The sequence below is a fragment of the Sinocyclocheilus anshuiensis genome, unplaced genomic scaffold (assembly GCF_001515605.1).
Source record: "Sinocyclocheilus anshuiensis isolate Anshui unplaced genomic scaffold, SAMN03320099.WGS_v1.1 scaffold674, whole genome shotgun sequence".
In the NCBI taxonomy this organism is placed as follows: Eukaryota; Metazoa; Chordata; class Actinopteri; order Cypriniformes; family Cyprinidae; genus Sinocyclocheilus; species Sinocyclocheilus anshuiensis.
In genome coordinates this window covers 35,613-49,485 of record NW_015542395.1, presented here as the reverse complement: position 1 = coordinate 49,485, position 13,873 = coordinate 35,613, and the positions used below count along the sequence as shown (strand labels likewise).

Genomic DNA, 13,873 nt, shown 5'->3' with positions numbered 1-13,873 from the left:
AATTTTTTTTTTTTTTTTTTTTTTTTGAGATATAAACTCACAATTGCGAGTTATAAAGTCAGAATTTAGACTGATAAAGACTTTTTTTCTCAGAATTGTGAGATATAAACTCGCAATTGCGAGTTAAAAGTCCAATTTTGAGGGGGGAAAAAAGACTGATATGTTCTCAGAAAAAGTCAGAATTGCGAGAAAAAAAAGTCAGAATTGTGAGTTTATTTCTCGCAGTTCTGACTTTATATCTCGCAATTGCGAGTTTATTCAGAATTGTGAGAAAAAAAGTCACAATTCCCTCTTTTATTTTTTATTCAGTGGCGGAAACGGGCTTCCATAATTACGTTATTAACTACAATGTAATTTGGAATCAGTAAGGGACTACAATTTGTAAGTAATCTACCGAGCTCTGCTTATTATATATTTTATTATTATTATTATTATAACGGGAGCTTTCACTCAGTCGGTCAGCTTGCGCTGCAAATGATATCAGCTTTTATTATAAAGAGAGCGCTTTTTGCTTGGTACCATGACATTGCTCGGACAACCGTGGAATTTTACTGGCATTGGTACCGACTACTGAAATGTTGTTACACATACAGTAACTCCAGACACCAGTGTGTATTGTGATACCCGTATGAGCCGGAGTACTGCAGCGCTCTCTTCATCAGAGGCTCGTCCATCACCAGCGCTTCGCCTCCCTTCACTTTAATGCTGGCCGACTGGAACGGGAAGGTGTTGGGATTGGGAGCTCCTCCGGCCAAAGAGATCAGAGACGGGGGAGACCGCTGCTGAAGCTCCGCTGGATCAGAACCAAGCCACAAATTAGGACATGTCATGGGTTACAAACAGTCAAATAATAATACAAATCACACTCACTCAGTATGCGAATAGGTGACGGTTTTCTCGCCGCGCTCACAGCTGTCAGAAAGCGAGCGTAATTCATGCTTCTGATGGGACGCAGGTGGAGAACATTTCGTAAATTAGACATTAGAAATTGTGATTTTCATTTCTGTACATCTGTATTACAGGGTTTGTCATACAGGAACGCCAATGGAGTTTAAAAATTCATAATTTGGAAGCAATCTTAATAGGAGTTTAACGGTATTATCCAAATTTTAATGGATTATAGAAGAAACTAATCCATTAGAAGTTTAGAAACACTGTAAAAAACCCAAAGTTCCTTGTTAGATATGAAATGGTTCCAAATGAAACTGTATTATACAGATTTACTGGATAGAATAATTTGATCGTAGAAGTGATTAATCACTTAGAAATTTAATTTGTAAAAAGCCTATTAAAGCTGCAGTCCGTAACTTTTTTGGGTTAAAAATATGAGCTAACCGATCTTCAGATTTAATCACCATTGGTAGCGAGATTTATGGTAATGCTTTTTTCCTCAGTTGGTCAGAACAAACGTGGCAGACTTGTTACTTGTTCAGATGGCAATATACGGTGAAAATTCTTATTTGGGTCATATTCCAAGGCTAGAATCTGTGATTGCGAAGTACAGTAAATATCCACACCGATGCGGTGACTGCCTGCCACACATACTCTTCAGAACATTAGATTCATCCGTGCTGGAGCCGAGCCGCTGCACAACCCGCGCAAGCTAGATAATTCCTCACACAGCTGCTATTCCACGTTTTCAAACAGAGATGGCGACAAAGAGGCAAAACTTACAGACTGCAGCTTTAACGTATCCTCATTAGATATAAATTAATTCTAAATTATGATATAAACTCCAAAAAAAGAGAAAAATGTTATTCAGCACATATTCATAAATAGAAAAGGCAGAGAAAAGTGATTTTAATTTTTGTGCATCTGTATTGGGGTTTGTTATAAAATTCCAGAAATTGAATGGTAATGGAGTTTCTATCATAATTTAGAAGCAATCCTAATGGGGTTTTTAATGATGATAATAAAAGAAACTAAACAATCACTGCATTTTACAATTTACAAAAATCCCATTAAAAGATCCATGTGAATAAATAGGAATTGGTTCCAAATTATGACAAACTCCAAAAAATTAAAATAAATAAATACATTTATATATATATATGGGTGATTCTTAGACTATGGGAACTTTTATGTTCTTTGGTCATATTTATAAAAATACATATAATTTTGGACAAATTCCTCTTTCTTAGTCAAACTAACAATAAAACCACCTTAAAAACTTTTTACTACCTTTCTATTATGATTTTTTCATACATATTACTTTCTATACTAAATATAGCTGTCGCACAATATTGGTGTCATTTCCACCACAACACTGTAATGTCCCTTTAAAAAGTTTGTGTGAAAGATTGTTTAGGTGGTTTCTATGGAAATGTTCAGTGACATCAGAGCACATGTTGGACATGGAGGGAATTTAAATTTTCATCAACAACAAAATATCTCTACTGTTTCTCTACATTCACGTTAATTCATTGTCATTTCCACAACACCCTGTCATTTCCATCACCACACACATTTTTAAAAAATATTTAAAAAGTTCTCATCACACATTAAAAATGTATCCACAATTTATGAGATCATGCTCTACTTAATATAAAAATTCAAGGTATTTATTTTCTAATAAGCTCTTACCCAAACCAATATTACATTTCATAGTGTGACAGGTGTACAGTTCAGCATTTGGTCCTTAGGGCAGTTAATTTATCTCATTGACAAATGTATAATTATTGTACATTGTGGAAAAACTGGTAAAACTAGTTACAAAAATGATCTTAGACAATTCTTGAGTGGCATAAGTTATTCTATTTTTAAATAACAGCTGTATATTGAGATGTGGTGGAAATGACATTGGTTCATTGCAGGTTGGAAAAAATGTAAAATATTAACAATTTCTCTTGTAATCTAAGTTTGTCCTCTTACAGACCTTAAAACTAGACAAATTATTTAAACTTATGAGACTGTGTTACGTGACTTTTGAACAAGTTTTTTTTATTCAACTCCACAAGGATAAAAGTGCCCCTAGTTGAAGAAACGCCCATATATATATATATACACACACACACACACACACACATTAATGAACAGACAAAGCAAACATAAATAAGTACGTAAAAGAGTTCCAGAGAAGGAATGCCAGTGATAATTCATATTCAATTCAGATAATGATTAATAATTTGCAATCCTAATTCCTTTACTCCCAATCCTTTAATTAGCTTTTTGTGTAGCCTAATCTTAAACACTGAGCCCTTTTATTGATTATGAGACGTTTAACCATGAGCTTTTTACATGTGGCCCATTAAAAGATCATTGCTTGATTTCACTATTTTGACATTAAATACGGTGTCTTTTAGACAAGATTGAATTTAAAATGTTGCACATATTCTTATATAAACAAAGCAAATAAACGTGATTAGTTGCGCGACATAAAGAATGATTATGAAAGTTAAACTCACTTAAAATAGAATTTGTGTGCAGCAGGTTTTCAAATTCAATTCTGGGTAGAAATCTCGTTAAGTGGACAACTTCGTCTTAATTTTCAGAGTGCGCATGGAAAACATGATTGAATGTTGTGCCGCCTGGAGTTTAACTCAACTCAACTCAACTCAGCCAAGCGTCAACGCACGCAAATCAGCATTCATATACATAAATACACAACACGAATCAACCAGAGAGCTTCAAACTTTGCAAAACGAGGCGATAAAGCCTAACCTCTAAAGCACATTACTGACCCGTAACTTCCGGTACCGCTGATCGTCTGCCGCAAAGCTTTCTGGACCGTGTAGTTTTCTTTCTTTAGGGTGCAGACACCGAACTTGCACATATTCTTATATAAACAAAGCAAATAAACGTGATTAGTTGCGCGACATAAAGAATGATTATGAAAGTTAAACTCACTTAAAATAGAATTTGTGTGCAGCAGGTTTTCAAATTCAATTCTGGGTAGAAATCTCGTTAAGTGGACAACTTCGTCTTAATTTTCAGAGTGCGCATGGAAAACATGATTGAATGTTGTGCCGCCTGGAGTTTAACTCAACTCAACTCAACTCAGCCAAGCGTCAACGCACGCAAATCAGCATTCATATACATAAATACACAACACGAATCAACCAGAGAGCTTCAAACTTTGCAAAACGAGGCGATAAAGCCTAACCTCTAAAGCACATTACTGACCCGTAACTTCCGGTACCGCTGATCGTCTGCCGCAATGCTTTCTGGACCGTGTAGTTTTCTTTCTTTAGGGGTGTAGAACCCGAGTCCTACATTGAACTATATTCACTCACTACTCATTCTTTCCCGGAGATTTATATTCGCTAAAAGCGTATTCGTTTACGTTTATTAATCGCAGATGCGTACTAGAGATGCAAATTAACACCAACACTTGATGCTCACCCGGTAATCACACACGACTCTGATTGGTCCAGCCCCGAGCAGCGCTGAGAAAAGTAACAGCGAACACATTTTATTTTAATTTATTGAATGACAATATATAAACAGTATTTAAGAAAGAAATCAATTATTAATGAAAACTCTTGACAGCTCCGTTGCGACATAGTATGTGACGCGAACTACATTACCCACAATGCCCTGCCGCGAGGACGCACATTTGTAAACAATGCTGTCTTTTTGCTGTTAAATCTTTACTGATTTTTATAAAGTAAACACCACTTTTATATAATATTTCAGGATGAACACTTACTGGACTGAAGCAGCTTAGGTTCACTTGATTATCCAGACATCATTATCCAAAAGCATGTTCAAATGTGAGCATCAAATATAAACTATTAGTGATTAATTATGCAACAGAAAGCAAACAAGCCACATACATTTTGCTTGAGCCCGGTTTTTAGGAAATTCTGAATATAGCTTAAAATAGACTTGATGTGCAACAGGTTCAACAAGATGGATTTTTAAATGCATGGGAATGTTGCATTGAAAACCTCCCTTTGTTTATTTCATTTAATAAAATAAATGTGTGTGCGTGGAAAACATGATCTATTTTGGTAAGAAATAAACGAGGTTGAGACTCCTAAACATTTGATAGCAATAAATGTACAGTATAACAATTCACAGTCATTTTCTTACTGAAATAATGGAGTGAAAACCAGAACAAATCTCTTATACTGTAGATAATAATGTAACTGGCGAAATGCATTAAACTAATAGTTCACCGAGTTTATTTCATTTAATAAAATAAATGTGTGTGCGTGGAAAACATGATCTATTTTGGTAAGAAATAAACGAGGTTGAGACTCCTAAACATTTGATAGCAATAAATGTACAGTATAACAATTCACAGTCATTTTCTTACTGAAATAATGGAGTGAAAACCAGAACAAATCTCTTATACTGTAGATAATAATGTAACCGGCGAAATGCATTAAACTAATAGTTCACCGCCCCCCCAAAAAAATATCACACATTATAGAGAAAAAAAGCAGAATGAACATTCGTCTCCTTTTGCATTTCAGTCAAACATTAATACAGTTTGGAACAAAACTGCAAAGTAAAGGATGACGGTGTTTGTTTTTGGGTAAATTGTCTAATGATGAAGACATTGCGGATTCATCAAGTGTAAAGCTATCTCTGTAATGAGTGTAATGCAACTCGGTCTTGTTTCAGTGTGCCCACATTCACCGTGATCCCGGACTCTCTGCGCTCAGTGTCGCCTCTGAACGTAGAGAGCGACGTTGATGACGATGACCAAGATGATGACGTGCCGTCTGAGGGAGTTCCTATCGAGCAGTACAGAGCCTGGCTGGGTGACTGAACCATTTGAATATAGTAAAAACACATATGTTTCAGTGACTCAAAGCCAGTGTTAATGTGCGTGAGTGTGTTGTTTGTTGGTAATACCCAGATGAAGACAGTAACCTGGACCCGCCTCCTGTGCCGGACTTGGACTCGGACTCGCTGCTGGGCGGCCCGATGGATGAGGAGGAGCGATGGCTGGGCGCGCTGGAGAAAGGAGAGCTGGATGATAACGGAGAGCTGAAGAAAGACATCGACGAGTCTCTGCTCACAGCCAGACAGGTGCCATATAAAACACACACAATCTAAATGAAACAAAAACTCCACAAAACCTCCAAATGGAGACCTCACCATAACCAGACATGATGCAGGGTTATTATTGTTAACTTTAAAGGTGAAATAATGGAATATAAATAGTAGATGACAAAGTTAAATGACCCTGGACCACAAAACCAGTCTTAAGTGTAATTTGTTAGGATAGGACAATATTTGGTCGAGATACAACTATTTGAAAATCTGGAATCTGAGAGTGCAAAAAAATCTAAATATTGAGAAAATCATCTTTAAAGTTGTCCAAATTAAGTTCTTAGCAATGCATATTACTAATCAAAAATTAAGTTTTGATATATTTACAGTAGGAAATTTACAAAATATCTTCATGGAACATGATCTTTACTTAATATCCTAATGATTTTTGGCATAAAAGAAAAATCTATAATTTTGACCCATGCGATGTATTTTGGGCTATTGCTACAAATATACCCCAGCGACTTAAGACTGCTTTTGTGCTCCAGAGTCACATGTTACTTCAGTTATTTTTATTTCTAATTTTCATCTAGTTTAAGTTGAAGCACTAAAATTACCAACTAGGGGAAAAAAAGTAAAACCAAAACCGAAATAAAATAAATTAAATCTAAATAGTAATATTTAAAATAAACAAAAGTAATAACATTAACAAACATAATTACTAAAAATGTAACTAAAATGTAAACTGAAAGTATAAAAATAAAAGCAAATTCAAAATATTAATTAAATCTATAATAGTTTATTAATATTATTAAAATAACACCAACATAATGCATTAAGTTATATAGTACCGTTCAAAAGTTTAGTGTAAGATTTTTTTTTAAGAGATGAATGCTTTTATTCAGCAAAGAAACATTAAAATGGTCAAAAATGACAGTAAAAACATTTATGTTACGAAAGATTTCTATTTTAAATAAATGCTGTTCTTTTGGACTTTCTATTCATCAAAGAATCCCGAAAATTAAAATGCATCACAGTTTCCACAGAAATATGAAGCAGCACGACTGTTTTCAACATTAATAATAATAATCAGAAATGTTTCTTGAGCAGCAAATCAGCATATTAGACTGATTTCTGAAGATCATGTGACACTGAAGACTGGAGGAATGATGCTGAAAATTCAGCTTTGATCACAGGAATAAATGACTGTTTAACAGATATTCACATAGAAAATAGTTATTTTAAATTGTACTATTTCATGATTTTACTGTACCATGTTTTTTATCAAACAAATGCAGCCCTGGTGAGCAGAAGAAACAGTACTTGTAGGTTTTATCACCCAAAAAATGATTTGATGAGCTAAAAATGAATAGTTGTTGATTGGTGACTTTATTTGAAGTATTTGACATTTAACTGATCTTTACCTGAACAACGTTTCGTCTCCATCTAAACAGAAAGCGCTCTTACATAAGCAGCAGAGCCAGCCGTTACTGGAGCTCCCGATGGGATACAAAGAGAAGGAGCTGACGGCCGAGATGATGCAGAAACGCGAGGAGCGCGCTCGCAAAAGACACCTGCAGGCCACCAAGAAAGCCGAGGAGAACAAGAACCAGACCATCGAGAGACTGACCAAGACCAGCAAGGCCAAGATCAAGAGCATGAAGGAGCGCAGGTCCAAGCAGGCGCAGCTGCCCATGGTGATGTACAGCAGTAACGTTCAGGGCTCCGCTGTCTCGTACCCCGCCGGGATCTCCGTCCCGACGCCTGCTGCCCTGTGAGCGCCTCCCCCCGCGCCCCTGAGCTGCAGCATGTCCGGATGCTCCAACCTGAAGAAATACTCCTGCTCAAAGACGGGGACGCCGCTGTGCAGTCTGGTGTTCTACAGGAAGAACCTGATGCTGGTGCAGGAAGTCGCTTAAAGTGGTCTTTGTCAATGGAGTGTATTTAAAAATAGTAGGTCGATGCAATTATGTTGAACAAAGACAAAATTCTTTGATTAATCAGTATAAAATCATGCTGAAGTTTATTTATTTTGTGCATTCAAAGCGATTCATGAAACACAAGCAGTAACACTTTACGGTACGGTAACATTTTTTGATATTAGGTTTTCTGAACCAACAATGAACAATTTTTACTGATATTATTAATCTAACTTAATGTAAATGTATAAATAAATATAAATGCATGTATATATATATAGTGAAAACAGGCCTGAAATGACCTACTCATACTGTATATGAGAGGAAGAGAGGGAAGGATTGCAAAAATGAGAGATGTCCCTGATCTTGACACAGATCTTCCCAGGACTGCTGTGCCCAAAGGGATCAATTTTTCCCTCCGGTTCCGGACACAAGTTCCATATCAGGAATTATATCATCACATCCTCAACAAATATATAGACTGAAAAAAAAATTGGTTAAGGAAACATTTTTTACTCAGCAACCACTAGTAAATGTCACAAATAATTGACTTTAGTCAGGTTAGACACCATATTGAATTTAAAACGAGGATGAAAACGAGGCTGTGAGGGATAGACAGTCTTTTTTTACAGTCTTTTCAAAGGCATGCACTGTATAAAGGTCTTAAATCATGTAATTTTCACAACTCATAGCATAACATAATATATATATTATTCACACACACACACACACACACACACACACACACACATATATATGTTGTTTGTTGTTAATTCACTGTTAGTTCATTCATAACAAATTAACTAATATTAATTTATACAACCTGACCCATTTAAAATGTATTAGCATATGTAGACATTAACATTAAGCTAAATTAATAAATGCGTTAAAATTATTTTCATTGTTAGTTTATGATCTAATATTAACAAATTGAACTTGTTGCAACACAAGAAAATGGTCTAATTCAAGAGCCAGAATGAATTTGCAACAGCTTGCATAAAGCATAAATACGCATTATATAATGCTTAACAGACATCACACTGTATGAAAGTTATATAGTCATACTGTCCAAAAGTTTGGGGTCATTAAGATTTTATTTTCTTTTTTTTTTTTATTATTATTATTATTCAATTCAATGCAACAATTAATTAAGAATTATAAATGATTTACAAAAGGAATTTACAAAAGTAGAATAAATAGTTAATAAAATTACCTTAAACTGAGCGTAACAACATAATGGCAATCAAATATATTCATAAATCATTTTGTAAACAACATGGCAAAAATTGTTGCATTGAATTTGCGCATTATAATGTTTTATAACCTTCATTGTGCTTGTGTTTAATGAATGATCGTAGAATAAATCTAAAGACTTAAAAGCACGGTTTTATTTTTGTAAGAAGGCTGAAATAAAAAACACCTGAAAGTAAATCTTGTATTTATTTTGTGCACTCGAAGTCACAAAGCGTAATTCATGAAAGTAATACTTTATGGTAAGGTTCATTTTTTTTAATGCATTAGGTTTTATAAACTAATAATGAACAACTTTTTACAGCAGTTATTAATCAAATCTAATGTTAATATATAAATAAAATATTGTATATTGTTAACTCATTGTTAGTTTGTTCCTAATACATTAATGTTAATTTATACAACATGACCCGTTTAAAATGTATTGGCATATGTAGAAGTATTTTTCATTTTGACACAATCTGTATTGTTAAAAGCGCTATATAAATAAAGGTGACTTGACTTGACATAAAGCGTAATTCATGAAAGTAACACTTTATGGTAAGGTTCATTTTTTTTAATGCATTAGGTTTTATAAACTAATAATGAACAACTTTTTACAGCAGTTATTAATCAAATCTAATGTTAATATATAAATAAAATATTGTATATTGTTAACTCATTGTTAGTTTGTTCCTAATACATTAATGTTAATTTATACAACATGACCCGTTTAAAATGTATTGGCATATGTAGAAGTATTTTTCATTGTTAATTTATGATATCTAATATGTTAACAAATTTAACCTACTGTAAAGTGTTAATTCAATTCAATGTGACAATTAAGAATTACAAATTATTTAAATTTACTTTAGAATTAAAGGAATTCTTGAATCATGAGAATGAATTTCTGTGTAAATGGTTCATAGAACTACTTTGAATCGAATATATTTCTATGTCAATCATTCTGTAAAAACATTGTTGCATTGAATTTGAGTATAGAAATTGTTTGTAACACGTTCATTCTTCCGTTTAATTATGTAACCGACATATTGTTGAAACTACCCAGACTTGAGAGCGCAGCCTTATTTTTGTAAAAAGACTGAAATAAAGAACAGCTGAAGTAAATCTGCGTTCATTTATTTGATAAACGACGCACATTTGTTGGTTGAACAATGTATTACAAAACTTCGGAGAACATGACGTTCTACACCTTCAATAAAATACAAAAAAAATTTCATTTCACAAAGTTCAGAAGTGTTGTTAAGGCTTTGGTTATAAATGCTGCTTTAAAAAAAAAACTAATTTCACTTGATCCAGCAAGGAAAAGTCAAGTGAAAAACATAATTTCATGATCAGTTTTTCTGCTGCGAGTGTTCATAAGCAAGTCAATTGAGCCCGTTGAAGAATTCCAGCATAGTCTGAGGTATTAAAGTTGTTTTCACCATTTCAATGCATTTTATTGTCTGATTCATCAGACCGGTTCATTAGTTTATTGCTACAGACGTTGCTGTTTGTATTTAACTTCCATTGTGCAAAACCCTTCATAGTTTAAGCCCACAACAACATATGATTAAAACAAGGAATATTTCAGCCAAAAATGAAAATTTACTCTCAGGCCATCCAAGATGTAGATGAGTTTGTTTCTTCATCAAATGTGGAGAAATGTAGCATTGCATCACTTGCTCACCAATGGATGCTCTGCAGTGAATGGGTGCCGTCAGAATGAGAGTCCAAACAGCTGATAAAAACATCACAATAATCCACAAGTAATCCACACCACTCCAGTCCATCAGTTAAAGCAAAAAGCTGCGTGTTTGTAAGAAACAAAGACGTTTTTAGCTGTCGCTTCTGGCTAAAATACGAGTCCATAATAACGCTTCCTCCAGTGAAGATGTGGTCTCGTCTGAATCAAGAGAGAAATCCGCACAGATCAAGCGAATCAGTCCAAAACAGCTCAAAACATATATGCTGGTGGATTTTGATGTGAGACAACAGGAGATGGACTTTTTCACTGGAGGAAACGTTATTATGGATTATGGATTAGTATGTTGTTGGCCAGAAAGAAAATTCCTTAATGATGTATTTGTTTCTAACAAACATGCAGCTTTTCACTTCACAAAATGTTAATTGATGGACTGGAGTCATGTGGATAACTTGTGTAATATTGTGATGTTTTTATCAGCTGTTTGGACTCTCATTCTGACGGCACCCATTCACTGCAGAGGATCCATTGGTGAGCAAGTGATGAAATGCTACATTCCTCCAAATCTGTTTCAGTGAACAAACAAACTCATCTACAACTTGGAGGGCCTGAGCATGAGTAAAATTAAATTTTTTGTGTGAACTCGTTTAAGCTACATTTTCTTTGTGAAAATATAGTTTCTTATTTTTTTATTTTGAGTTAGGGTTGAAGTGTCATCTGGATATGTTTTGTGTGATTCACCCATAAAAGGCGCTGTACTGTGTGTATAAAGCTATATGTGCTGATATAACTAAGCTCTGTGTGCATTTAAAACCAGACATTTTCTTTTTTCTTTTTTTTCACCACAAAGCTGCCTTCAGTGCAAACGTTCTGCATGCATATAAACAATGGACGCATTGGATTCTTAGTGAATTTCCTTCACAATCTAATCTTGTTTTCTGTGCTTCGACCTTGCAGTCTGATGAAAGATTACTTCTTCAGACCGCCCATCAACAGGTTGAGCCACACTTTCATAGACAAATCCCTGGAGTCGGCTTACAGGACCAGCTACCAGGATGAGGTATGATGTTCCTTCCATTTATATGTAGCTTTTAATTTGTTCTCACTCAGTCACAATGTTTATAACTGGTTTTAACTCAGTAGTGGTCTGTGATTTGTTCTAACTGGTCAGTAAGAGAGAGAAAGCGTCACAAGTACAAAGTTTGTTGCACTGTCTGTACTGCCCTCTGGTGGTCTGCCTTTTGAATGCATAAATGCTAACCAGGACATATTTATTATACTAGAAGTATTTCTTAATTTGATCAATAATTAAGTTCTTAATTAAGAAGTAAGTTCTTGATTTGATCAATAATTCTGTTGTTTTCTTTCTGATTGTTGTCAGGTTAAGACGCAGGCTCCTGTCCAGACGTTTGCCAGTCCAACATTCAGCTCTTTCCTAGACATGCTCCTGTGCTGTTGTGTTCTCCTGGCTCTCTCTGTGGCCTGCCTCCTGCGACCGCTGGTTACCCAGCAGCCCCTGCCCACACCTGCCCTCATAGTAGCCACAGTTGCAGCTGTGCTTGAATGTTTGGCCCTAGTGCTGGCAATACGGTGAGTGTAAAGATTACGATCATTTATTCACCCTCATGTTGTTCCAAACCTGTACGATTGGTTTTCATGCAATATAAAAGAGCATATTTTTCAGAATGTCCTAACTGGTTTTTTTTCCTGTAAATTGACAGTGAATGGATTTGGCAAAACTGCATAACTGAAAGAAAAAAAAAAAAAAAACAATAGACAAAAAGGCCATATTATAGTTTTTGTTCATATTTTGAATTGTTTTATTTTTAGATTTTCTGTTTTCACTTTACTTTTAGTGAAAGTTTTATTAATTTTGTTTTTGATTTTTTTTAGTAATTTTTATTATTATTATTTTTTTATTTGTTTATTTAGTTTTTGTCGCTTTAGTAACAAATAAAGTTAAACTAAATGAAAAAAAAAATGTTGATTTGGCAACTTTAAATAAGATAAAGTTTTTTTTTTTAATATGTATATTTTGCTTTATTTCAGTTAATGTTCAAAAATATCAAAAAAAAAATTTAGTACACTATAATAACCCTGGCGTATAATCAAATATGTTGCAACACGTCATGCATGCTAGGTTTGAACAAAATTAATTTTATAGTTTTAGAATGACATTAGGGTGAATAAATGATTTCATTTTTGGATGTATGTGTATAATCTATTCATGTTTATTAGTAGTTTAATTATTGTCTATATATTTTTAAATAATTTGTATTTATTAGTTGTAGTTAATTTACTTTTAATTGTTTTGGTACTTCATTTTAAACTTCATTTTAAAAATTTGAAATGTTGCCTTGGCAATAAGTTAAAATTTGTTAAATTTTAGTTAATTTCAGTTAACGATTATTTTATTTCTAGTAACCATTTTTTATGGTTTTAGTTTTAGTTAACTCTAATGAATAATCAAAATGGTGCAACATGTCATGCTATATTTGTAGAAAATTGTACATGTTTAGAATTAAATGATGGTGAATAAATGATTCTAGGAATTTCATTTTTGAATGAACTATGCCTTATTTAAACCTGCCTGTGTAGATGAGGCCAAAAGGGTTGAAAAAAGGGTTTACTTGCTGTAAATATTCAACAGATCAAATTGCATTATCTTTTTAATACTTCTCAGAAATGTCTCTGAGTATATTCAACAAGAATTTCAGGCCGCTTGAGATGAACAAATTCTGCAAATATCGCTACTGTAACAGAATGGGGCTGAGCTAAAAATAATAATAATAAAAAAAAAACATCTCAAAGAATGATACATGTGTTAAATAATGGAGAGGAATTACTCATTTAGCCTCTGTTTCAACCAGCAGGTGTCTGGATCTGTTCCAGGCTGATACAGATGTTTGTTTCATGTTCAAAAGCTTCGGCATCCTTTGTAGATAAAATAAAAAATTTAAATGCGTTTCATTTGCATTCAGTTACTTTAAAGGGTTCATATGATGCTTTTTTAAAGATCATTATTTTGTGTATTTGGTGTAACAGAATATGTTGACATGCTTTAATGTTCAAA

At 34.0% G+C, this 13,873-nt stretch overlaps 2 protein-coding genes and 1 pseudogene across 5 annotated transcripts in view; 2 read left to right on the top strand and 1 right to left on the bottom strand.

Annotated features, from left to right (window-relative positions):
* Nucleotides 1-4,224, bottom strand: part of aadat (aminoadipate aminotransferase) — a 17,072-nt gene extending 12,848 nt beyond the window's left edge. Inside the window, exons 1-3 of one of the 4 annotated variants that reach the window (XM_016492023.1) lie at nucleotides 4,123-4,224; nucleotides 871-941; nucleotides 625-793 (exon numbers count right to left, since the gene is read on the bottom strand). In XM_016492023.1, coding sequence (XP_016347509.1) covers nucleotides 625-793; nucleotides 871-937 — 236 coding nt within the window. In that variant the 5' untranslated portion in view covers nucleotides 938-941; nucleotides 4,123-4,224. Of the gene's footprint in view, nucleotides 1-624; nucleotides 794-870; nucleotides 942-3,404; nucleotides 3,620-3,660; nucleotides 3,751-4,122 lie in introns of those variants that run through there. The other 3 variants (XM_016492022.1, XM_016492024.1, XM_016492025.1) reach the window with 3 other exon arrangements.
* Nucleotides 4,225-5,462: 1,238 nt separating this feature from the next.
* LOC107692839 (INO80 complex subunit B-like) lies at nucleotides 5,463-7,865 on the top strand (annotated as a pseudogene).
* Nucleotides 7,866-11,760: 3,895 nt separating this feature from the next.
* Nucleotides 11,761-12,394, top strand: LOC107692838 (adenylate cyclase type 9-like). Its single transcript, XM_016492049.1, has 2 exons — nucleotides 11,761-11,860; nucleotides 12,182-12,394. The coding sequence occupies exons 1-2, from the start codon at nucleotides 11,762-11,764 to the stop codon at nucleotides 12,392-12,394; spliced, it is 312 nt and encodes a 103-aa protein (XP_016347535.1). The 5' UTR covers nucleotide 11,761.
* The last annotated feature ends 1,479 nt before the right edge of the window (nucleotides 12,395-13,873 follow it).